Source organism: Polypterus senegalus, chromosome 4 (assembly GCF_016835505.1).
Source record: "Polypterus senegalus isolate Bchr_013 chromosome 4, ASM1683550v1, whole genome shotgun sequence".
Classification (NCBI taxonomy): Eukaryota; Metazoa; Chordata; class Cladistia; order Polypteriformes; family Polypteridae; genus Polypterus; species Polypterus senegalus.
In genome coordinates this window covers 56,045,906-56,072,095 of record NC_053157.1, presented here as the reverse complement: position 1 = coordinate 56,072,095, position 26,190 = coordinate 56,045,906, and the positions used below count along the sequence as shown (strand labels likewise).

The window sequence follows — 26,190 nt, the reverse complement described above, 5'->3', positions numbered from 1 at the left end:
TGTGTTCGGATTCAGCGGGTTGGAAAATGGATGGATGGATGGATAGAGGTATTGCACACTCTGAAACAAGACTCTGGACCCAGACTCTGTTCTGTCCAGACCCAGACATTGAGTTTTATTTAGTTTTGGCAGAGATTACATTTTTATCGGCGACTGTTTTCGGACAGTGTTTCTACACCACTACTCAGTGAAAGGGACCTCCTACATGTCTCTGATTGGCCAGTACTTCTTGCCTTCGTGGGTTCGAGTTGGTTGGGTTTAAGCATGAAGATTGATATTGGTCAAAGTGAAGGCAAGAATGTCAGCCAATCACAGGCAGAGTAGGGCAGGCCTTCACTGAATGTAGGATTGGAAACCTGCATTCTGAGTGAAAACTGCTGGCACTCTTGTGGCAGCGGCATTGGCATGGAGAGAAAAATATACAGGAGTAAGAAGACAAGAGAAAGAAAAGCGACAAAATAGTCAATGCGCCATGGCTTTTGATAAACGGCGGAAGCTTGACACTGAAAACCGGGCTTTTAATCCAGAATGGACCGAGGTTTTTATGTTTATACTTCCCGTGGGAAATTTGAAATCGCCGTGTCTCATCTGCTCTGAGACGGCAGTGGTTAAAAGCGGGAATGTGAAACACCACTATGATACGAAACACAAAATTACATTTGAGAAAAGTTACCCAATAAATTACCCAGTTAGGCTGCAGAAAACAAGCGATCTTAAAGCCAACTAACAATCAGGCAACAAGGATTTTAACACATTCATTTACTGTCCAACAACCCGCTAACGAGTCTTCACTCAGAGATGCGTGGATTTTGTGATGTCACAAAAAAACATTCAGTGATGACAATCTTCACACATGCATGAGGATGGCACTGACACCATTCCATCCCAGATTTAAAATCCTGGCAGACTAAGCAAGAGCTGAACAAGAGAAAGTAGGCAGTGGGATACGAGGGAAAGAAGGAGGGTAAGATATATTCAGTTATTTAAAGATGATTAGATTTACTGTGAAACTGGTTATGCCTGTTCAGTTGTGCACATATTAAATACTCTTATATATTTTATTTTTATATGAGGCCAAGTCTTTTTTTGTTGAATCGTTAAAACTTGTTATTATTATTATGAAAGTTCTTATTATTTATAATTCTCAGCTGAATGTCAAAGTTACCTTGCTTTTACTTACATTTACTGTTACTTATTTTTTCTTATTTTATTGTATGTAGCTCTCCAGAGTCCACAGTTGCACTGAAAATAAATATAGTTGAAATGGCATTGAACTTTCTTCGTTTGATTTGAGTCATTGACTTTACACAGTGCAGATGCTGATACAATGGCAATGCTACTTCAAAATATACAAATTAATTGTAATGTAAAAATTATAATGCTGCAGACCTGTACATGAGGAAATTTTCTCTATCCAGACCTCCTTAAATCATAATTGACTAAGGATCTGGGTCAGCATAGGAAATGCTGCCTAAGGTTCCAGGGGTAAAAAAAAACAAAACACAGTGGGGTAAACAATAGGGAACAACTTCTAAAGAAGGTATTAGAACAGGGCTATTCAATTATAAACTTATTTGGGGCAGATTTTCAAATCAAGAAATTTATCTAGGCAGACATTTTCTGCAGCCGGTAAGCAGCAAGTAATGACACATTTTAAACCAATACAAATTAATGTATTAATGAACAAGTAATGTTTATTTATTGTTTTCCTTTTAAATTTGGTGACATCTGACAGAGTCTCATCAAAGAATCTGAGGTAGTAGCAATACTTTTTTTCCACTTTTGAAATAAAAAAAAATAACAATTTTGGTCATATCTGATCTAGGCACATCTCAAAGTGCATACAAACAACATTTGTTTCACTTTTGAAGTCAAATATTGGTCATATAAAAATTATTTCATTTATATAGCACTTTTCTCACTACTCAAAGTGCTTTGCGTTATACCCAGGGAGGACCAGGGATGCAAACCCATGATTTCTTTACTGCAAGGCAACAGAGCTACCATTATGTCAATGAGTATATATAACCCAGTCACATCACAAAGTCCTTTTAACAGAATACAAAATAACTATCAATGCTATCAGTGCACAAACCCATAACCAGTGATAACAGTAACTAACACACATGAATACGACGACGTCTACTGCACACTGAGAGAACACAGGTTCATTTAAATCACCACAGGTGTGATTAGGCATGGTTTTGTTACACATCCCATATTATGTTGATATTGTAATGTGTTTTGTTACTGCATGTGCTGTGGGGAGTGGAGTTTTGGGGGAAACTGGTTTTTGAGGTGCTCAGGACACCTCCCTAGAGATAGAGGAGTGACAGGATCAGGGTGAAAGGGGAGTGAATGGTAAAAACACAAGAAGGCTACCTTTTCTTGTTTTGTTTTGGAGGTGTCCCTATGACCCAGACAAGGAGGGGTAGGACACTGTGTATAGTGTGGCACACCAAATGAAAAGCCAGGGGACTTGACTTTTAGTCTAGATAAAGTTTAAACTTTCACCTCAGGCAGACTAGTTAACTGGATGGGAGAACATCTAGGAAAAACTTGGGTTGCTTCCAGAAGAGGTGTTGGTGAGGCCAAGAGGGGCTGCTTAATCTGTGGTTTGTTTGTGGATCTCAATGCCCCAGTGTAGTGACGGAGACAAATTGGAACTGTAATTTGGATGAGATGTAAAATTGAGTTCCTGACACTAAGTGGTCATTAAAAGATCCCTAGGCTTCATTCGTAAAGAACAGGGTGCATCCTGATGTCCAGGATAAATTACCCTCCACGGTTTAGTCATTCTGGCCCCCTAATCATCCCGTCTTTAACTGGATATCTCTCTCACCACTTAACCACCTAATAGCTAATGTGGGTGAGTGTACTGCCACAAAACGGTTGCTGTTAAATCATCTAAGTAGATACTGCATATTGGTAGTGGTCAAAGTAGCTCCCACTCTTTATTTAAAAAATTTTGAGCAATGAGAAAAGCATGGTATAAATGTAAAAAATATTATTGTTATTATTACTATAGTTCCTGTTATCATTAAAATATAATTTTGTTTTCTAAAATGAAAATATAATGCACCTAATGATACAAAACTGTACATTACAATTTGAAAAAAAGTAAATAGGAAAACATTCTGAAGGCTAATGAATGAAAACCACTAAAGAAAGTGAATTTCAAAGTAGGCTGATTATTTCAAAAAGACAATGATTTTAAACACTTTGAAGCAACCATGAGTTATGTATAGTAATTAAAGATTCAAGTTTTGGAATGGCCCTTGTACTCTTCAGAGCTCAATATTATAGAAAATCATTGAGGATGTCTCAACCACAAATTGGACGACAGAAGTTCCTAACCTTTGACCATATTCTCGCGGATAAAACTATCTGACCTGGGGCCAGAAGCCCCACCATGAACAAGCAAAAAGTTTAATGTCTGCTTGGTCTCTAGAGCATGGACAAAGACATACTGGAGTAACAACAACTGACAGGACAAACTATGACTATAATGCTGAAGCTGGCCACCCGACCAGGCACTCCGACACCACAAGCAGACACCTATCATGAAGAAAATCAAGTCTGAGCCTTAAGAGAGTAGCAAAGACCATGTGTGAGCTGTATAATACAAAGCTGATTTTGGAAAGTCTGGTTAAACTGAGTAACCAAGAAAGAAGGGCCTTGCTCAGGGGTGTGACAAAATAAACCAACCGTCCCTCTGACAGACTTTCAGAAGTCCTATGCTGAGATGGGAGAACCTGTGAAAGGACGACTATCTCAGCAGCACTCCATCGACTTCGGGTAACTTCAAAATTTAACTTGATGTTATTTTGGAGATATTAGGTGGATGAGATTGCAGAGCTTTGTTGGGCTGAATGGCTTGTACTTTTAAAAAATTTTCAAATTTACTAATTATTTCACTATTGTAATATTCATTTTTGAAGGCTTTTGCTGTCATTTTGATGTGTTCACCTTTTTGAATTTTAGTTTAGTTAATTCACAGTTCATCACTCGAGAACTTTTGTGTTAAGGTTTTTCTGGTTAGGTCCATGCTTTAGTATTTTGGAAATGTTTCTTAGATTTAAGTTTTGCTGGCGTTAAATAATCGTCTTAATTTCTTTGTTAAATTTCCTTATTTTTTCGTTTAGTTTTCTCCCTGTTCTTGAAAAGTTCCTTTTTTTCAAAACTATTGGTTTATTCTATTGTTTACTGTTAGTTTGGTTCCTATTTATTTCTGCATTTATTTAATACTTAATTTGTTTGATTAATCTAGTAAAACTGTTGTGTTATTAAAGCCCTAATTTTCTCTGAAATAATACATTACACCTTTTTATCTTGTTAAATGTTTGAACAGATTCTTTTAATTTCTGGTCATCCTGTACAGGAATTTTCAAAAAACAAGAAATCTGTGCTCCTCTTTTATTGCTCACCTCCCCAATCCTATGAAGCTGCTGCATTGCTAGTGTTGCCTAACAACATAACAAAATTAGTGGAGCCAGAATCTGGTAGCATGTGTAGAGCTTAATAATAAACAGTACATAAATTACTGTTTGAATATAGTATAGTCAACGCCAGAAAAATTGGCACTTCTCAAGCAATTGAGTAAAAACATTAACATGATGTATATAATACATAATTTTCCTCACATGTTTGGAGAGACTGCTAATAATTCATTTAATAAGAAATAATCTCTCCAAAAGTGATGTTTCATCTTTGGAATCTTTCAAAAACATATATGGCAAAATTATTGGCATCCTTAAAGAATACTAGAAAATAAAACCAAAGGAATGTGCATCTTTGGGGAAAAATGTTTCTGGATATTGCTTTTTGTGTCTAGGAACTTTATTGTTGTCTCCAGTATGACCGTTTCCTGTTTCATAAACAAAATATAAATATGAGGCAACACACAGGTAAAATTCATCAACATTTGTACAACCAAGGAGATCTCAACTCAAATGAGAAAAGGCTGTTGAGCTAAATAGAAAGAGGGAATAGCTATAAGAAAAAAGGTATTTAGTTAAATTTACCAGTACACACAATCTGGGCCTTAGTAAAGAAGTATTAAAAGCATGAAACTGTTGTAAATATGCCAGGAAGCGGGTGTATCCACATATTGCCCCCATGTATAGTAAGGAGGATGCTAAGAGAGGCAAAGAAGACTGCAAAGATCTACGGTGGTGACTCTTCGATGCTTTGGGGCTGTTTTGCTGGCAGGGGCTCTTGTTAAGGTCAGTGACATAATGAATTCCACTCAATACCAAAACATTTCAGCCAAACATCTGGTTGCCTCTGCTAGAAGGCTGAAACTGGACCATGGTTTGGTCTTCCAACAAGGCAATGACATGAAACCCGCATCTGACCCCACAAAGAAATTGTTGCTGCAGCACAAAAATCAAGATTTGGCAATGGCTCTCTTAGTCTTCAGACTTGACCCCAATTGAAAATTAAATTGAAGAAGGCAGTTCCCAAGATAAAGCCCAAGAATCTCAATGAGTTGGAAATGTTCAGCATGGATGAGTAGTCCATTGCCTATCCCAAGTGTTCTCCAACTATGTTAAACAGTAGAGCAGGGGGCTGAGTGCTGTCATTTTTTCCAGGGAAGGTTCAACCATATACTGAAATCTGGGGTGCCAATATTTTTTGGAATCTGGATTTTTATTAAAATTTGTATAACTAAAGAAAAACATTTTTTTTTTTCAAAAATCAGTTTGACAGTAAAGCTACAATTCTTACCCATTTGTTTAAGCCCAAAATATCACTATTTTGTTCTTTCTATATATTCATTTTAGCTCATTTTCATCAAGGGAGCTACCTATTCTCGAGTTGTTGGCATGTAACATAAAAAAACAAACAGTAACTTTTGCATTTATCTTAAAAGTATAGGAACTGTGTATCTTTTAGCTGCTGTTTTGCCTTACCGTCTATCAATCATCTGGTAACACTTTTTCATCCAACCCAGCCCAGGCATCCTTCTGCGGGGAGTTGCACCATTCAGGTAAACAATCATGTAGTCTTCAGCTACCATTAGCTCCAGTGTGCTAATCACATACCTAAAAGCATTGAGGTGGGATAATATTACATTCTTTCAAAAACACTCTTTCATATGAACCTTCCAATTACAGAGAATTGCCGATAGCATGCACACTGCAAAGAAAAGAGGACTTGTATTTGACATGAGGGCAAAAATGAGGGTCTGTGTTCACATCTGATGAAGAAAGCACTGCCTACAGTTTCAGGAGTGTAACTTACCACCTCTGAGAAACCTGAACCTTTTGTAATCTTACAAAGTTACTAAATGTCAAAGTCCTGCTGCAGTGGAGATTGGCTCTGCATGGTGTCAACAAGAAGTGAACAAAGCACAATAATGGCACAAAGTGTTCGACTTGATGTGAAAAGTAATGTGAAATCTAAAACCTTGCAAGAAGCTAATAAATCAAAGACCTCAGGTGATTTTTTATTTTTGTTTCGCATGAACTATTTTCTTCTTGAAACCCAGTGAACAAGCAAAAAAAAATTAAGAAAAAGGAGTGATGGTATGCATGACTCATTCATTACATATCCCATTTCACATTATGCCTTACCTAATGTCCTCAGTGGGTGCAGGTTTTCTTTGTGGTCAGTCCTTGTTAATTAAAGGGTGTGTGTCTTGTTGAACTTGGTGCTGACTATGTCTTATTGTGTGACAGTTTTGAGTTTAAACTGAGCCGACTGTCGTACTTTTATAACACATTTGGGGATCTTTAGCTATATTTGACAATTTTCACCCAGCTTTTTCCATTTTTTCTTTTCTGCTCCCTGTGTGTGGTCTTCGAGTCACTAAGTAAGGCTGCATTTAAGTATATAATGCAGTTATGACCAACAGCATATCCAGTTTGTTCAGAATATAAACAGAATGTACTTTATTAAATTAATGTATTTAGGTTAAGCTGAACAAGTAAAAAGAGACATCACAGAAACAGCAGAAGTAGGTAGGGTTCATGCAAAATGCTATTTTAAAGTAGATACTTTAAACATTTTAAACATGAATAATAGGGACTAAATTGAAGCTGATTATGAGCAAAATTTGCATTCAGTAGAGAATATTGTACTGTAAATGGATTAAGCAATTTACTGATCATTGCAGTTAAATGCAATACTTCCAAGAACTTGAAATCTCAACATTATAGTATTCTGGACAGAAAAATTGAAATTGAGAGCCATGTTTGACAGAATAGCCCGTTGTCCTTTATTCTTATTTTGTTCTGCATTTTCAAGTAATGTATTCTAACTTTTAATATTTGTATATACCAAAACATTACTCACAGAAAGAGATTCTCCATGATATAGTGATAATCAGTCCTGCTGCTTTCTGGTAGGAAGCATGCAGCAAAGACAATAATAGCATTGAGGCCATCCCCGTAGTATCCTAAAAAAAGAAACAAAGAATAATATCCCCTGTATCTATAAAATGTTTTATAGATCATACACTGATAGTACAGAATGAAGTACACCATATTATTCAATATAGGTGACTAAGTGGCTAGAGCTGCTGCTTCATGGATCCAGTGCCCTAGTTAAAATCCTGTGTCCAGTCTTTGTGTGGACTTGCATGTCATATTCTTCAGGTGCCTTCATGGGGTTTTGTCTGGGTACTCTATATTTATTCCCACATCCCCAAGAGTGAGCATGTTAGGCTAACTGACAATATTAAATTGATCCTTGTGTGGGTGCATTTGTGAGTCATTTGCGATCAACTTCAACGCCATTTAAGGATGGTTCCTCTCTTGAACCCAGCTAAGTCAGAACAGGTTTGAGGTCCCCATGACTCTGAACTGGATTAATATTGTGGGTAACACAAACAGCATGTGGCCATGTATTAGATTAAGCAAGTTCAAAAATACAGTGATAGAAAAATGAGACAGGAGTATTTGGCAAAATGCCAAACATGGAAAGATAAATTAACATGCTGATATAGCCAGGTGTGCATGCCAAACAGAATGGATGGGAACAATTAGCTAGAGATGACTACAGACTGGTGGGATTAAAGAAAGCTAAACGAGTTTAAGCACAATGTGGGTTCGAGGCTATTACCATATAGCACACATTAGGTTATGCCTTTTAAGTTCCAGGTATAAAACAACTTGTAAGCAGCAAATAATCTAAGTTGAGCTGTCAAAGATTTCTTTATTGTTCAACATCTGAGAAATTGTTTTGGCCCATGTGGACAACTTGAAGAGTTATTCTTGTAAAGTACAATAGAATCCATTCTGGCATTTGGGGTTCAAAGTTATGACATAATAAGGTGCTTTATTTGCATGAGAATCATTTAAAGGTTTATTTGGCATGCCATTGTTATCAGAGACATAATACCATTGATACATTTTCATCTTTTCAGTGAGTGAAGTCAGTGACGAACTTTAGAAGCCTGCAACTAGAAATTCATTATATATACTACTAGGGGGTTTGCCCCTATTCGCTTTGCTCGCCAACCCCCGGCAGCCTGCACTACACACCAGCCACTTCACATCTCTACCGCTGGCCTTTTTTACTTTCTCTTTGCTCCATCAGCTGCTGGCTTGCTGCTGCTGCTGCTGCTGCCATGTCATGTGTTCTGCATCTCGCGCGGCACTTCAAACATTTTAAAGCCTGTGCAGCATCTGTCCTACTCTTTGCCTTTATTTCCGGCCCCGGGTGTGGTTAAATCTCTTGGCACAAAGTCTCGTCTCAGGGGACGTGAGTTCTTGATATTTTTTAGTTTACAATTTAAAAATGGAATAAGAATCTGAAATTCTAACAACATCACATTAAAGTTTGACACATTCTGAAAAGAATAATACCAAACACATATATGTAGGTTTTAAAATAAGCTTAATTTAAAGTATGACATAAAATCATTGCACTTTTAGGCTTATGATTTTATACCGTATATATATAGAGTAGATAAATAGGGAAAAAACATTTAGAATGAGAAAATTAAATGCTTTTGAAAAAGAATAATTCATAGTAAGGTTATTGAGTATTATACGCTTACTACACGGGACGATTTATTTGTACCATAAAGCAGCATTAAGTCAGCAATTTCAGGTACATGAATAAACCAAAATGATACAACCAAGATCTGATCTATACTTGTACGAATGCAAATACAGTGATCCCCCGCTATATCGCAGTTCAGCTATCGTGCCCCCGCCACATTGAGGATTTATTAATACTATTATTATTACTTTGGGGCTCTGCCCCCTGCTCACTTCGCTCTCCCACCCCCGAGTTTAGTTTATCGGATAAACAATTTAAAGAGAATGTTATTTTCATGGTAATTGTTGCATATGCATTATTTTCATTTTTACTTTAAAAGTTATGTAAAAACAGTATTTGTCCTTTATTTCCTGCCCTGGGTATGGTTAAATCTCTTTCTTGCGGTACTTATAACGCTGCTCGCGTTGTAAAGGGGGGGAGGGGGGGTCTGAACGCACGCTAAAGAGATGCAATCGGCTCAGCTGGTGTCTTGCTGCTGCTGCTGGCCAGCTGTGTGTTGTGCTTGTCGCACTTTGCATCAATTACTTAAAAGCCTGTACAGCAGCTGTCTGCCACTCGCTTTGTGAAGGGGGGGAGCTGAACACACACTAAGCAGAAGTGGATGGATCAGCTACTGGCTTTGTTCTGCTTCTGCCAAGATGCCTGTTCTGCTTGTCGCTCTGCGCATTCTGAAGGAGGAGGAGGAGTGTGTGTGTGTGTGTGTGTGTGGGGGATTGGGGGATGTGTGAGAGGTGAATGCACGCTAAGGAGAAGTACTTGGATTATTTTCTGGCTTCCTGCAGCTGCTGTTGGCAAGCTGCGTGTTCTGCTAGTCGTTGTTTTAAGAGCTGGGAGCACCTGAACTTTGTCTGCCAAAAGCATTCCAACAACTGCTAGGTTAGATGTCAGTGAACTTTTTTGAAATTGTTTGTAAGTAGGGCGTGACGTGCAGAAGTCACCATCTCACGGGTTTTGCTTCCTACAGTTATAATGTTTAGTCTTGCGTGTCGTCAAAGTGTCTTTCCATGATGATCTGGTCTCGATCGCTTTGTTCACATCCACCTCCAACCCCAACCCCGGAGGCACGCTATGCTCGTGAACGAGGGGAGCTGAATGCACGCTAAGGAGAAGTGGACTTTGTGCTGCTTCTGCCAAGATGCTTGTTCAGCTTGTCGCTCTGCGCATCAATCATTTAAAAGCATGTACAGCAGCTGTTCTTCTGTCTAACTGCCTTGTCTTGCGTGACGTTAAAATGTTTTATAATAGAGAAATGTTACTCATATCCTTAACCCGACATCCACATATCATATGTTTTTACAAAGTGTGTTTTATTTTACAAAGTGTATTTTAATAAGTGTACATGTGTTTAAAGCGTGTGGGATGGGTATTTTAAGGGTTAAACCATAAAAAAATATATACATTTTATATGGTCTTTCTGCAGATTTTCACCTATTGCTGATGGGTCTGGAACGTAACTGCTGCGATAGGCGGTGGATCACTGTACACATGCCCGTTATGCTGGGGAATCAATCAGAATGGGGTGTTATTATGGAATAAGTCTGAAAAGGACTAGTGTAGGTATCCTTGCTTTTTACTCTCATGAGGAACCTAGCAAGGCATATACTAGTCCATGTCTACTTGTACTGGCCTGGCAACATACAAGTTCAGTTTCAGGGATTGCTTTGCACTACATTCTAGGACCATAGAGAACTGTGACTTTCTTTCCTGTCTGAAATTTAGTAACTAAGTTAGTTAATTATACAGTTTGCCTTCATTGCAATTCTGCCTGTAGTTTTTTTGGTGGGGAATTAAAAACTAATTGTTAATTCCAGGTTGATTGAGATGTGAAAAAATTATCTCAATAAACAGTCAGTACAGAGTATAGATAGATAGATAGATGAAACAGTACTATATGAGCAAAAGGTTATGTCTTTTTGGCTAAAGCCCCACCTGCCTACACAAAAGCAGGCAATCTACACATACATAGGTAAATGGGTTACATAATACTACAGTTTGCCCTCCCACATACCAAAGAATCTAAGGTTTAAGGTCAGTGTGAAATGCAAAGCATTTTTATAATATTACACTTGGCATAATCAGGAGGATTAATTTAAAAGGTGATAAGCACCTACAAAAGTAGTAGAATAATGTCCAAGTTGTTGCCCCTGAATCAGCAAAAGTGGACTTAAGGATACCTGCCAAGCTGACCCCTGAACATGTGCAGACGGCTCTTCAACAGCTGGATCTGCACATTTGTAATTGGAACAATCTTTAAAGCAGGACAGTGAGTAACAGCAGGCAAAGTCATTGAGCTAAATGAATATATGAAATATTAGCTTGCAGGATATCCACTGCAAAAAGTTGGGGGTGTTGAAGAAAAAGTCAGAGTTGTGATAGCCAGTAATGATTGTGACCCCCAGAACTGCAGCAGAAAGATCTCAGGCACAAAGTCAGACATGTCACATAGGGATTGGGGAAAAAAGAATGGGAACATGAGGAAGAAGTTCTTCCAAAAATGAGTGCACCCTTTACAATCCCAGTTATTCTGTAAAGGGAGGCCAGACTCTGACGACTGCCATATCACAGAAGATAACGTAGGTATAATTGCACACAAAATAATAAGGAACTTCTCACAAGCTGAGCTGTTAGATGTAGGCAGACACTATAAATACAAGTCAATTTCTAACTATGCACTTTGAAAAGTGACTGTGACATGTACAGAACAAACAGGAGAGCTGGTGCAGGCAACCAATAGTGTTTGTTTGTTGAAACTGTTTAGTGTTTGTTTAGGATGCAGGAACATGGTACATTTTAAAAACAATACCCAGCAGCAAAGTTTGGGTACTGACACCAGGACAAAAACCAATGAAGGTGGTGGGGATAACAGAAGAACAATGTGACACAAGGCTGGCCTTGACTAAATGGCAAACATTCCATCTTACACCATTCATATTGCAGATTAAATCACAGAGCTGATGGAAGATGAATTAGACACAGAATGATAGTTTAAGAGGTAAAAATAAACATGTAATTATGATGGTTGGGTGAGTGAAACTGGCGTGTGGAATAGTTGAGGATTCTCAGTTGACACACAAATGGATATGTTTTTGAGTAACCTGGATAGTGATAATACAGGTCCTGAAGTAGCTATTGTTGCACGGCTGATTGTAGTGGAAAGAAAAGAAGTAGGTTGTAAGTAAAGGACTAGCCTGACCTCTAAATACCTGCCCTATGGCGTGACAGACAAGACTACAATGTGGTGTGCAATATTTTTATTCTTCACAAAAACAGTGTGAAGTGTCTCCATTGCTGACGTTGGCACTGGTACCACTATATCAATACATTCTGTAGAATTACTGTGCTCTGAGTGAAATATCATCATTCCTGAAGCATCAAAATAAATCATGAACATAGAACAGTTTCCTCTAAGTGTGAACGTCAAAGAGGTTTTCTTAATATCTTATACGGTGTAACACAGAATAAAAGGGACTGGGATATGGCGATATTATGGTATGCCATGTAAGCAAGTTATTGCTAATATTTAAGATGAAAATATTAAAGACCTGGGGCCTCATGTATAAACGGTGCATACGCACAAAAATGTTGCGTGTGAATGTTTCCACGTTCAAATCGTTATGTATAAAACCTAAAATTGGTGTAAAGCCACGCACATTTTACGGTAGTTCCAACCCTGGCGTACTCAAGTTCTCTGCCTGATTTTGCAAACTGGCAGCACCCAGCATCAAAGTAGTGCTACTGTTCCAGTGTGGTTTCCTTTTCTTTTTTAGACCCACATCCCTGACGCGGCTTTATAAATACACTGAAATTAACCGCATACTGTTTATTAGTTTAATGCATCTGATTGTAAATAACCTGTAACAATATAATGGATCACAGAATGGTCAAACTATTCTAAATACCATAGCTGCATAGTGTTGTTACTTTCACTGCACCTTTTTCTTCTTCTTCTTTCAGCTGCTCCTGTTAGGGGTTGCCACAGCGGATCATCTTTTTCCAAATTACTCTCACTGCACCACTTGGAGTATTTATATCACTGTATCTGAGTGGGAAATCACAGCTCTACAACAGCTGACTGGAAAGAGAATTATCGGTATACAGCATCTAGCACACACTGCCTAAGCCATGATATCTACTGAGTGCTCTCACACAGCAAACGGTTCAGAGCCTTTCCTGGCGGTTCAGAAACAGTTTCATCCCAAGAACTATAAACGTGCTCCATCAGTCCATCAATTGCTCCTGGTAGAACGCTTTGTACTTATACAATCACCTCACTGTAAACTTGCGATACAGTTATAATATTGCACAACCTGAGCCACTTTATAAAGCGCGTATTTACATATGATGACGATATCATTTTTAAGGTGAAATGCAGCAAAATAAGTTTATTACATTGTACAGATAAAACTTTAACTTCATTTAAATAATCTATACTGTTAATAATTAAACATGTGAGGACACGGTTCTGCAGTGCTAGCGAGGAGCTGGCGCTCAGTTCATGGATTGTTCCTGCCTCATGCTGTATTCTTGCTAGGGCTGGTACAACAAGGGAAGAATAGATGGATGGAATAATTAAACATGTACTATGAAGATATTTCAATGTTCCTTAAAAGTTCTAAAGAATCGACATTCTAAGCTTACAGATGGCTTAACGTCTATTACAGAGCTGATTGTGTGGCGATTGGTTACTTGGGGGAAAAAAAGGAAGGACAGGAATTGGAGGTTAGTACATTTGAAAGAGACAGTACTGCTGCAATACATTATTTCATCGAAGGTCGCGCACGGTGCAGCAAGCATCTTGCGTGAGGTATGAACAATCACTACACCACCGTGTTCCCATGTTTAATAACATGCTTTAACTCCTATCATTATTAAAATTATATCAAATATACATCTCAGTATAATTATTTAGAGAGCTGTAATACCACAAATGTAATGGATCAAGCCAAAGGAAGAGAAAGCCCATTTAAGAAGCACATAGTGATTCACACACATAAAGCACATAGAAGATCAAATACAAAACAAAGCATTTAACATGCTACTTTAGTTACAATGGGATTTGAGAAACTAGTTGAAGTTTATGATGTTCTACTTTAATGACAAAATAAACTATGTGATTAAAGTGGAAATTTAGAGATTAAAGTTGACATTTCGTGCTTTTTTCCCAATGTGTGCCTATTTTTTTTTCTCTGTACCCTAATAAGCTTTCATATGACATTCAGACGGTGGGCTATGACTTGCCTTTTCACGGCGACTTTGATATCTGACATCTTCTTTTTTATTTCGGGCGCTATGCGACTTTGTGAACTTGAGTTTTCGAGTTTCTCCGACACTCCGAGCACATCTCCGCTTTTGTCCGTATGCCATGTTATAGTGTGAATTTTTTGCACGCCGTTATGCATGAGGCTCCAGGTCAAGTGGCTAGAAACATGCAATGTTTCACAGAATACTTGGATCAAGTTGGCGATGTTCAGGTGTCAGTTTAACTAGGTTTTTTATTGGGCATGATTTCAGATGGTGACTTCTGCTGAAAATGAGGACACTTGGTGTCCCATGCAAGTTATCTAAGCCTACACTGGTAATGCTGGTGCCAATCTGATTTTGCACATGAATGAATAAACAGGAATTCAGCCCTCATTGATTCAGCTACCTGTGATATGAAGACTGTGACCATATGCCGCTAATTAGGCATGCCTGCATTCATCTATTGGCATAACATTGATATGTGTATACATAAACATAAACAGGACTGGTGTCTGTGCTGGTATTCCTTATTTCATGGTCTGGTCTGAACAGAACACAGAATGTGTTCCAGGGGTATTCTGTAGGAATAATAATTACATACCTTAACAATTTTTACTTATATAGTGCCTTTCCCATACTCAAAGCACCTCACAGAAATTCAAAATGAACCACAGGACACATACAACATTGCAAACAAATAATATCTGCATAAAACAATAAGCAAAGATAAATACAGGAAACACAAAGCTTTGAAAAAGACAATAATACAATATACAATATGCTACACGAAAACTCTGAACAAATAACATAATTTGTAATACAAACGCAAATCATCCTGACATCTGGACAAAGAAACAAAAACTAAAAAGGTCAGAATTTCAAGTTAAGTTAAATGCCATCCTAAACAAATATACTTTTTGTTGTTTTGTAAAAGAATTAATTGACTTGGCTGATCTCAACAATTTAGGGAGGTCGTTGTAAAGCCAGGGTACAATAGGGCTGAAGGCTCTGTCACACAAAGAGGAGCACAGGTTAGTTTGGAGAACAACAAGACCACTAGAATCAGTGGACCTTAGTGGGCAGACAGGAGCACAGCCATGAAGGAGGTTACTGATGTCTGGTTTAACGTTATTTAAAGCATTATATGTTAGTATTTTTATTCAGTAGTATAAGACACATGAGTATTTCAGAATAAAGGAAAAACATGACTAAGAATGATAAACAGAGAGATAAAGTATTTTCACTAGCTCAGGGACATGGGATGAAGAAATGTAGGGGGTTGTGGTGCCTAACATTGAGTCACCTGACTTTCTGAAAGAATATAAGTGCCTGATCCAGAGAATTAAATAACTCGAACAGCAAAAATTGGAGATTAATATCAAGTTGCATGCCACAATTCTGAGATTGTAGATGAATGTAAGCCAATAGCATTATCCATCTTCTTTTGCTTTTTGTTGACTACTGCTTACAATTGTGTTTGTGTTTGAAAAGATTATGGGATATGTGTTAAGAAGCTATGCTTCACTTAGCAGTAAGACCTGTGCCAAAGAATAAACATTCATACCAACCTAGGTGGTTAGACCTGTCCTGAGGAGTGCCTGAAAGGACTTTTTATCTTTGGGATTTGTCAAAGTGGTGGTGTGATACATTAAAAAACATTTAGGAAGTTTTAATTTTTTGGAACTCAAAGAAATCATGCCCACATGACTCATTACGTGACTTTGTTTCCTTGTTTAGACTGAAATGCTAAATGTCATTACTACAATTGCTTAACTTTAAGTTTAGATTTTTTATTCAGATTAAACACTTGCACTTTGTTTTAACATTCTTGTTAAACCTTAAACAAATAATTGCTTGTTTTTTGGCAGAAGGTTTGATAATGCATTTTTCTTTAGAACGAGAAGCATAAATCAGCACTCACAGAATAGATACATTTTTAACTAACAGGATATATTGTAACCTAATAGAAAATATAAACCAGAAAGTGTAGTTATTTGGCATGCTGTGAGTCTATCTCTGAAGAGGCTGTACCCTGTAACTAAGAAATGGGCTGCCTGGACAGAGAATAAAAATCATTTTAAAACTACTGCTATAGCAAGAGTCCAATTACAGTGGTACCTTGAGATACGAGTGCCCCAACGTATGAGTTTTTTGAGATACAACCTGTCACTAGGTTGATTAATTGCCTTGAATTACAAGCCAAAATTCGAAATATGAGCCATCAAAGAGCTTGTTGCTGCACATTCCGAGGAACTGACGATGGAGGAGTTGACGGAACTACAGACGTGCCAACATATGGAGGTTCTGCAGGAGATCGGTATCGCGGATGATGTTATCTCTTAAAGTGAGATAAAGGAAGTGTTTGCAATGTGGGAAAAAGTTTTTAACTATAAAGAAAAGAAACACCCTGAAAAAGTTGCAACTGATCGTGCAGTGGCGCTATTTAATGACACTTGCCAAACACTTGACTTTATTGAAAAGAAACACTATGAAAAAGTTGCAACTGATCGTGCAGCGGCACTATTTAATGACACTTGCCTAACTCATTTCAGAAACATTATAAAGGGGTGGACTAAACAAAGCTCTTTGGTCAGGTTTGAAACCCCCTGCAAATGAAAGTGATGAAAGCATGGCAAAAAAGAAAAAAACGAGTGAAGAAGAAAATTAAGTTAAGCAAAAGTGAAGTGAAAGCAAAAAACATTACAATACACTAATCAGCTTCGCCAACATCTGTTTATTTCTTTAGATTCTCTTTTATGTGTCAGGTTTTATTTTGCTTGTATACAATATTTGTTCATTATAAATACATTTTTCTTATGTTGAAAACATTTAACAAAAAATTGGGGTGGTTTTTTGGGGGCTGGCACGAATTAATCTTATTTCAATGGGGAAAATTGATTTCAGATACAAGCATTTTGACTTACGAGCTTGGTCATGGAACGAATTAAACTTGTATCTCAAGGTATCACTGTATATACTTTATGCAGTACTTCTGCTTATGGTATAACACTTAAGAGATTATATTGAATACAACAATAGCTTGCCTTAAGTGCCATTCTGTCTGTGGCTTCTCATCCCAGAATTAAGAGTCGATTAGTAATTCCAGGTCAGCAGATATTGTGGAGGACACTCTCAATAAATACGCTGTATATAGTGTAGTATTTGGTGAAACAGCAAAACAGGTAAGGGTGTACCTTAGTGGCTGAAGCTCCAACTGCCTAGTGAGCATACAAAGGCTGACGATCTTCAAGTTAGTTAAGCAGAAACATAAACACACAGATTTAATAGACGGTCTGTGCATACAGTAGCCTTTGGTGAAACTGCCCATTAATTGATTGATTTCACCATTCACAATTACTGGTCTCTATTGCCAAACAGCATTCAGCTGGTTTCTCTAGGAAGATTTGGCCTACACGAAAAGAGATTACAGTGATCCCTCGCTATATTGCGCTTCGACTTTCGCGGATTCACTCTATCACGGATTTTAAAAGTAAGCATATCTAAATATATATCACGGATTTTTCGCTGGTTCGCGGATTTCTGCAGACAATGGGTCTTTTAATTTACGGTACATGCTTCCTCAGTTTGTTTGCCCAGTTGATTTCATACAAGGGACGCTTTTGGCGGATGGCTGAGAAGCTACCCAATCGGAGCACGTATTACGTATTAAATAAAACTCCTCATTGATATACGATATGCTTCCCGTGTGGTGCTTCGCACACTTAAAAGCTCTAACAGCCCGTATTGATTTTTGATTGTTTGCTTTTCTCTGTCTCTCTCACTCTCTCTGACATTCTCTGTTCCTGACGGAGGGGGTGTGAGCTGAGGGGCTGTTTGCTTATAAGATACAGACACTCCTCTAAAAATGCTGAAAGACTATCTTCACATTGATCGCTTTATCGCGGTGCTTTGCATACATAAAAGCCCAACAGCCCTATTGATTTTTCATTATTTACTTTTCTCTCTCTCTCTGACATTCTCTGCTATGCGCACTCCTTTGAAGAGGAAGATATGTTTGCATTCTTTTAATTGTGAGAAAGAACTGTCATCTCTGTCTTGTCATGGAGCACAGTTTAAACTTTTGACTAAAGGGTAGTTATTTCATGTCTAGAGGGCTCTAATAATGTTAAAAACGTATTTATAAGGTCGTAAACAGCGAAAATATTAGATTTATAAATAAAAAATCCTACTTCGTGGAAATTCATTTATCTGTCTGAAGCGGATTAACCGCGATAAACAAGGGTTTACTGTATAACTGTGCAGAGAATATTTATAAACAGTGTGGGAGAGTTTCTAAGGGCTTAAAATATATAAAAATAACCATACAAACATATGGTTTCGACTTCGCGGATTTTCATCCAAAACCCCGCGATAGATGAAAATCCGCGAAGTAGAAACCATATGTTTGTATGGTTATTTTTATATATTTTAAGCCCTTAGAAACTCTCCCACACTGTTAACATTATTAGAGCCCTCTAGACATGAAATAACACCCTTTAGTCAAAAGTTTAAACTGTGCTCCATGACAAGACAGAGATGACAGTTCTTTCTCACAATTAAAAGAATGCAAATATATCTTCTCTTCAAAGGAGTGCGCACATCAGGAGTAGAGAATTTCAGAGAGAGAGAGCGCTCGCTCGCTAAGAAAAGCAAACAATGAAAAAATCAATACGTGCTTTTGTGCTTTTAAGTATGCCGAAGCACCGCAATAAAGCTGCATTTTTTAGAGGAGCGTCCGTATCTTCTAAGCAAACAGCCTCTGTGCAAACAGCCCCTCTGCTCACACCCCCTCCGTCAGGCAGAGAGAGTGAGAGACATAGAAAAGCAAACAATCAAGCACTGCGCGGAAAGCATATCTTATATCATTGAGGAGTTTTAGTTAACATGTAATACATGCTCTGATTGGGTAGCTTCAAAGCCATCCGCCAATAGCGTCCCTTGTATGAAATCAACTGGGCAAACAAACTGAGGAAGCGTGTAGCATAAATTAAAAAGACCCATTGTCCGCTGAAATCCGCGAACCAGCGAAAAATCCATGATATATATTTAGATATGCATACATTTAAAATCTGTGATAGAGTGAATCCGCGAAAGTCGAAGCGCAATATGGCGAGGGATTACTGTATTCCTTCTTTTTACTTGGAAGTTGGTTTTTGTTTTCAGTTGTGAGAGCACAAAGGTACTGCACATTTATTTTTGTTTTTATGAAAAACATTCTTATAAGTGACTTATGTAACTCATGTACACACACAATATTTATGAAGTCTTGACAAGGCTTTGCAAAGGAGTTTTAACACTATAATTCTTGGAAAAACCAGACTCCAAAAGAGCAGCCTTTACACAAATTAAGAACAGTCAAGGACAAATATGCTTGGACAATGCTGCTGGAAACTATGAAAAATTCTTAGAATTTCTCTGCAGTGGACCTCAAATTATTTGTAACATCAAGCTGTGCTTCCACATCCTATAATGGTGTCTCCAGTGTAAGTGATACAGAGAGCGGCTTCCACAGAGCACTCGTTTGGAATTTATTGTAGGCAGGCATCAACCACCTTATTACCATGAGAGAACAAAGGATGTAATGCAGAAGTAGTATCTGACAATGCATTATTATATCATACGTAAAATTTGCTTATCCATCCATCCAAATATCCATTCTTAAAGCCCACTTTTCCATTACTTGTTATCATAACTACACTTGCTTATCCTTGGGCTGATTTGGAATATGCTTTTAAGTTAAAATACATGTTGTTGAGATAAGAGCAAAAAATTAAACCATGTACTGTGGCCAAGAAAAATGCTGAATCACATAGTTTTATGTAGAACAGAGATAAAAAAAAATTCTGATGAAACAAAAGACTATGGTGAACTCTGTAGGACAAAAGCAAGACATATAAAAAGTTCATGAAAAATCTCAGCATTACTTCTGGAAAATACTCTTGTAAACTAAAATGGAAAACATTTGAAAGACTTAACTTCCTCTCGTTCATTATCACAATTCCACCCCAGTAAGAGCTTATTGATTGGCTAACATTGTCTCTCACATGATAGCGGCAATGCAAAGGTGTCTGAGAGATTTGTACATCTAGAGTAAAAGTCAAAGAAAAGCAAGTGAAAGCATTATCAGGAAGAAAATGCTGTATGTCTCAGACTTGTTCATATCTAAGGTGTTCCAACAAGCAGAAAGTCAATTCACCTATGCAGTTTCACAGCCAGCTTCTAAATAATCCATGGCCCTCCAGTTGAGGATATTTTATACATGTAAGGACAAGAGCCAGGTCTACAGTTCAAGTGCATATTTTGTGTCTGAGTGTATTCCATTTTAGTTCCCATTTTTGGTTTTAATAAAAGCACAGACACTTGTTGCACCAACCCCTTGCTGAATGAGTGTCCTCATTTGCCTGGCTCATCTCGGTACATGACTATCAACAATTTCGGGATGAAGTGGCTCCTGGAAACAACAAGGTAGTGTGGAGCTAACCCAGGTTATCACAAATGTTAAATAGTATTCAACAGATCTCAAAAATTATTATGCAAGATTTAACTGGAAATATGAAAAAAATCGCGATCGAGGAGGGATTACTGTGCAGGAAGTAAATATCAAGTAACAGATAAACCAAAAGACACACAAAACAATCTACACTCTCATATTCACCTTAATCTCTTTGTTCTTTGGCTGCATTCTCTCACTACCTGCTGAAATTTGGCCTACATCCAACTGAAAACTTTATTTTTTTTTTGTCTGGCCATTCTCACCCAGCCAGTTTATTATTGGCTAGTTTAGGATGTTTCTTCTGCTGTCTTCATGAGGTATTGCTCTTTTAAGTATCTTTTGAGAAAGTTATGGGTCATCTTACGCGAGTGCTATCTTGTGGTTCCAGATATTGCCACCATGCGCACTCAGATAAAAGGACTTAATCCCTTAAAACACTCAGAGATATATGTAATAGGCAAAAACTCATGTGTCCTAAGTGGCATCATGTCAGTCCCTTAATGTTCTGCCTTACTGTAGTGCCCTTGGAAATATTTTCTCCTTTATTGGAATTTCATGCCATTGGTGCCCTTCTTTACCCACAATCTTACTTGTGCACAGGCTCTCCATCAACAAATGTTCCTTCAATAAATATCTTGTGTTGCCTTCTTTAAATTTCTGCCATCTTCAATTCTTTTCCATCTAGGCTAACTATCTCTACTTTAAACAGACATGGCTGAAAGTATTGGTACCCTTTAACTAAAAAAGAAACCAAAACTCATAATTAATAAAACATGCAACAGATCAGAAGCTTTGCTTTGGATTAATAACCTAATAATCACTTTAAATAAATAAAATGAAAATGGTATGCACAAAAATGTGTCGCTAACATAATATTTCATAGCACAGCCTTTGAAGACAATAAGTGAAGATGATCACCTTCTGTACCTCTGATTGAGATTTCTACACTTCTCAGTTAATGGTTTAGCTGACTGTTCGCATGAAAAATGCTCTGTATCTTTTAGATTTTAATGGTTCTGTAAGTTTCAGCTCATTCCACAGGTGGAATTCAGATTAAGACTCATAGCAGGCCACTTCAGAACGGTCAAATGTTTTCTTCTCATTCATTCTTAGGTGCTTTTTAAGTTATTTTTTAGATCCTTATCTTAAGGACTTAAGACACACAGCTTTCTTACACTGGGTTGTATGTTTTATTCAAAAATTTGTTTCATCTGATCAAAGATCATTTTCCTAGAAAGACTATGGTTCATCAGCTGCATTTTGGTAAACTCCAGCCAGGCTTCATTGTGTTTTTCTCTTAGAAGTGGGATAGTTTTAGGTCTTCTGCCAGGGAGTCCATTTTCATTTAGACAGAGATCAATGGTGAAACATTTAACTCTTGCACCTTGAGCTTGAAGATCCAAGTTGTTCCTTGGTTCTTTCTTTACCATTTGAAAAATCTTTCTGTTCAATCTTGGCTCAGTTTTCTTTTTGTGGCCATATCCAATGATTTTTGGATAAAGTGCCTTTGATCAAAGAAACATTGAGCTCTTTGATAATGAATGGTCTTGTAGTCTTTACGTTGACCATGCTTGGCTATTACCATCTTTCTTGCCTTCTCACACAACTCTCTATCTTTCCTTCTCTTTTTCATTTTCAGAGTGATGCACATGGTGTGACATAAAACAAATACTTTTCTCCATTTAAACTGTCTGAATGACTAATTATTAGATTGAAGATGTTTGTTACACTAATTAAAAGAATTCAGTCTGTTTGAAGTATCACAACAGTTATTTTTTTATAACCATCAAAAGGTTCCAATAATTTTGTTTTGGCCATTGTGGAATGCTTTTGTACAATAAACAAGAATCAAGTTTTTTTCTCAACTTTTTGTTCTGTCCTACTGCAAATAACAGAAATTCGCATATGGATGACAAAGGAATGTGAATTATTTCAATAAAATGCAAGGATGGCAAAATGTTAAAAATACTGGTTAAAGTTTGAGTACAGAGTTGCAATTAGCTGAAGCCTGTGGCATTGGGTACTAGGCAAGAATTAACTCTGAATTTGACATCATTCAAATGCTTATCACATTCACACATTATCAAAGAAACAAATGCAAGTGTGAGACACGAAGAGAAGCAATATGTGAATCACTGGAAATTGGGAGAAAACCATAGTACCCAGATAAAACCCATGCAAACATGAGGAGAAAGCGTGAAAACCCTGGACAAATAGTAAAAAGGCCGTTATTCGGACCCAAATCTAAGGAACCAGGAGGCTGGTACTACTAACAATTATATCACTTTGTGACCTCTGGGCATCTTAGAAAATTTTGTTGAAAAGTTAAGGTTATAAGTTAACTATATAGCTTCTAGTAAAATTGTTCAAATAAAAATCGAGTCCAGGCCTACTGACCTCCATGTGAAATGACCTTCTGGTAAGGTTCAATGGCTTTCATATCAATTCTATGCTCTTGCTCCCCAATTACTACTGTTCTCCACAATCTAGTATCTTGCCGTTCCTCCTCAGCTGTGTATTCAGGGATGGGCTCAGCATCTTCCCTGGTTTCAACCACATTTGTAGTCTCCACCTCTGAAAAACAATTTTACAAGAAGTCATTGTTAAAATGCACATTAAAATACAATTAGTCTGATAACAATAGTACTTAATTAGAATAGAAATGGTTGGAGAGTGGTAGTGTTGCTGCCTCGTAACAAAGAGATGGGGGTTCATATCCTGGGTGCTCCCTGTGTGGAGTTTGCATGTTCTCCCTTTGTTTAAGAGGGGTTGCTTCAGTATTCTCTCACAGTCCAAAGACATGCAGGTTAAGTCAACTGGTGATGCTAAATTGGCCCATGTGAGAGAATTGTTCCTGCCTTGTATCTGATGCTTAGTTAAAAAAGTTAAAAAGTACACACTTTGCAAAAAACAACCACATTAATGTACAACTTTATCTAAGAATATGGTGAGATCTTCATCTAACATTGAACTTTCACAGGTGAAAAGTGGAAAATGTCTGAGAACCCCTAGGGTTGACGACTTCAGCAGAAGGTAACTGAAATTGTGGTTTAGAACTATTTTGATCTACGAGGGATATCCAGAAAAAAGGTTACAAGTGCCCTGGAGGGTGCAGGGCATTTTTTTTTTCGAAGGTTGGCATACCTGCGTGTAGGGGGGTCCTAACGGTCAAAATAAGCCAGAGACCGCGTCAGTCAGTTGTGAAATGTCATCACAGCAAGTGAGTTCGTCAACCTCTTCTGAGGCCGTTTGCTCCACATACCGCCGATGCAAGATTCGTTCGGTCATCAAGTTCCTCACTTTGCGTCGCGAATCCGTGGCCGAGATCCATCATCAGCTTGTGGAAACTTATGGAAAGAATTCTTGGGTGGGAAACGTTTTTCCAACGATGAGGAGGTGAAGGAGACAGTGGAGAAGTGGCTTTCGGAGGTAGAGCGCAGCGTATTTGACGAGGGTATAAAAAAGCTGGTGCCCAGGCTGAAGAAGTGCATCGAAGTTGATGGCGATTATGTGGAGAAATAAACACATATTTTGGAACATACCCTGTAAATTTGGTTGAAATATATTCATTTTTTGATTTTTAACAGCTGTTGTAACCTTTTTTTCTGGATATCCCTCGTATAAGAAAGACTCAAACTTATTTTGATTTTGCTATTCTCAAGAAACACATGCTGATATGAAGCTTGCCTTTGCAAAAAAGATATCTCAGTAGATCTATGATCAAGAATTATAGATTTGCACAAAGCTGGAAAAGCTTACTATGTAATTTCAGACAGTTTAGATAGATATTCATTAGTCCACGATTTAGTACTGTGGCTACTCTACCTAGAAGTGGGTGGCAAGCAAAGCCACAATGCAGAATGCTCAGTAAGAGTAAAAAAAACAAGAGTGACAGCTAAAGGATTGAATGCACTGAACTGGAACAGGTTAACATCTCTGTTCATGGAGTGTACAATATGCAAAGCACTGAAGCACAATGGCGTCAATGGAAAGACAACCAACAAGGAAGCCACTGCTCTCCAACAAAACATTACTGCACGCCTGAAGTTTTCGAAAGTTTGCCAAAGACCATCTTAACAATCCATTGGCAAAATTGTTTCGTGGATTGATGAAACTAGGGTTAAATATGCAGCAGTACATATGGAGTAAAAAGGGCACTAATATCAACATGAAACATGTTTTGCTGACCTGTGGTCTCGACAGGTCACCATCATCGAGTGGAAAATGAAGTTTATCGAGGTGTGCTGCAGGATAATGTAATGGTACAGTTCGCCAGCTGAAGGTAAGTAGAATATGGGTAATCCAGCAGGACAATTATCATAAACATCCAAGTAAATCCACTAGAGAATAGTTAAAAAAAATTCACCTTTTGGAGTGGCTCTGTCAGAGCCCAGAATAAAACCAAATGCTGTGGAATGACTTTAAGAGAGCCATTCGCACAAACATCCTAAAAATATGGCTCAGCTGAAGCAGTTGTGTAATGAAGAATGGTCCAAAATTCCTTGTGAACATTGTGCAAGCCTGAATTGCTGGTACAGTACTAGTAATGCTTGTTAAAAGGCTACTGCTGCCAAAGGAGGCTTGGTCAGTTATTAAATCTAAAGGTTTACTTCCTTTTTCCACAGCATACTGTGAATATCTGATGGGTGTGTTCAAAACAGACATGAAAGATTATAATTTTGTGTTATTAGTGTAAGCATATTGAGTTTATCTATATTTGTGATTCAGATGAAGATAAGATCACATTTTATGACCAGTTAATGGAGAAAATCAGGTAATTCTAAAGGCTTTGCATACTTTTTCTTACCACTGTAGGCGAGTAATAATATAGCATAACAAACATTTTTAAACCTGCTTATTCTAAATGTGGATAACACAGGGATGGAGCCTACACTGGAAGCACTGGGTGCAGTGTAGAAATCAGTTCTGGACATGGTGCCCATCCATCACAGGGGTCACTCACCCACATAATACCAATCATTGCTATTTAACCAAACACAAAAATTTATGAAATGTGCAAGTAAGAACTGGAGTACTGAGAACAAATATTGCTCAGCCATGGACAGAGCCTTGAATCTCCATGACTGGGCCAGGTGTCTGAACACAGGATGATTGATTACGTGAGGCAGAAGAACTTACAATAGCATTTTTATGTATGTTTAGAGAAATACCACAAATAAGGATAGGAAGAGATAATAATATGAATTCAGTACTTTCAGACTCTTACAAGAAAATGCTATTTTTAAAACAAACTGTGTGTTTTTAGAATAATCAAAATTAACAATGGACTGGCACAGTGATGCAGTGACTAGTACAATTGACTTCTAGCTCTATGGCTCTGAGTTCAGCCCCAGCTTGGTAGATAACTGGGTACAATTTCCACATGGTCCCTGTCACTACTGCATATACTGGTTTAAATTCACTTAAATAGCTATATGCCAGTT

At 37.7% G+C, this 26,190-nt stretch overlaps 1 protein-coding gene across 17 annotated transcripts in view; it reads right to left on the bottom strand.

Moving 5' to 3' along the window:
• The window catches only part of LOC120527354 (protein prune homolog 2-like), a 156,283-nt gene that overhangs the window by 31,009 nt on the left and 99,084 nt on the right, over nucleotides 1-26,190 (bottom strand). For all 17 annotated transcript variants that reach the window (XM_039750664.1, XM_039750665.1, XM_039750662.1 and 14 more), the window contains exons 4-6: nucleotides 23,144-23,320; nucleotides 7,300-7,402; nucleotides 5,916-6,047 (exon numbers count right to left, since the gene is read on the bottom strand). In XM_039750664.1, coding sequence (XP_039606598.1) covers nucleotides 5,916-6,047; nucleotides 7,300-7,402; nucleotides 23,144-23,320 — 412 coding nt within the window. The remainder of the gene's footprint in view (nucleotides 1-5,915; nucleotides 6,048-7,299; nucleotides 7,403-23,143; nucleotides 23,321-26,190) is intronic.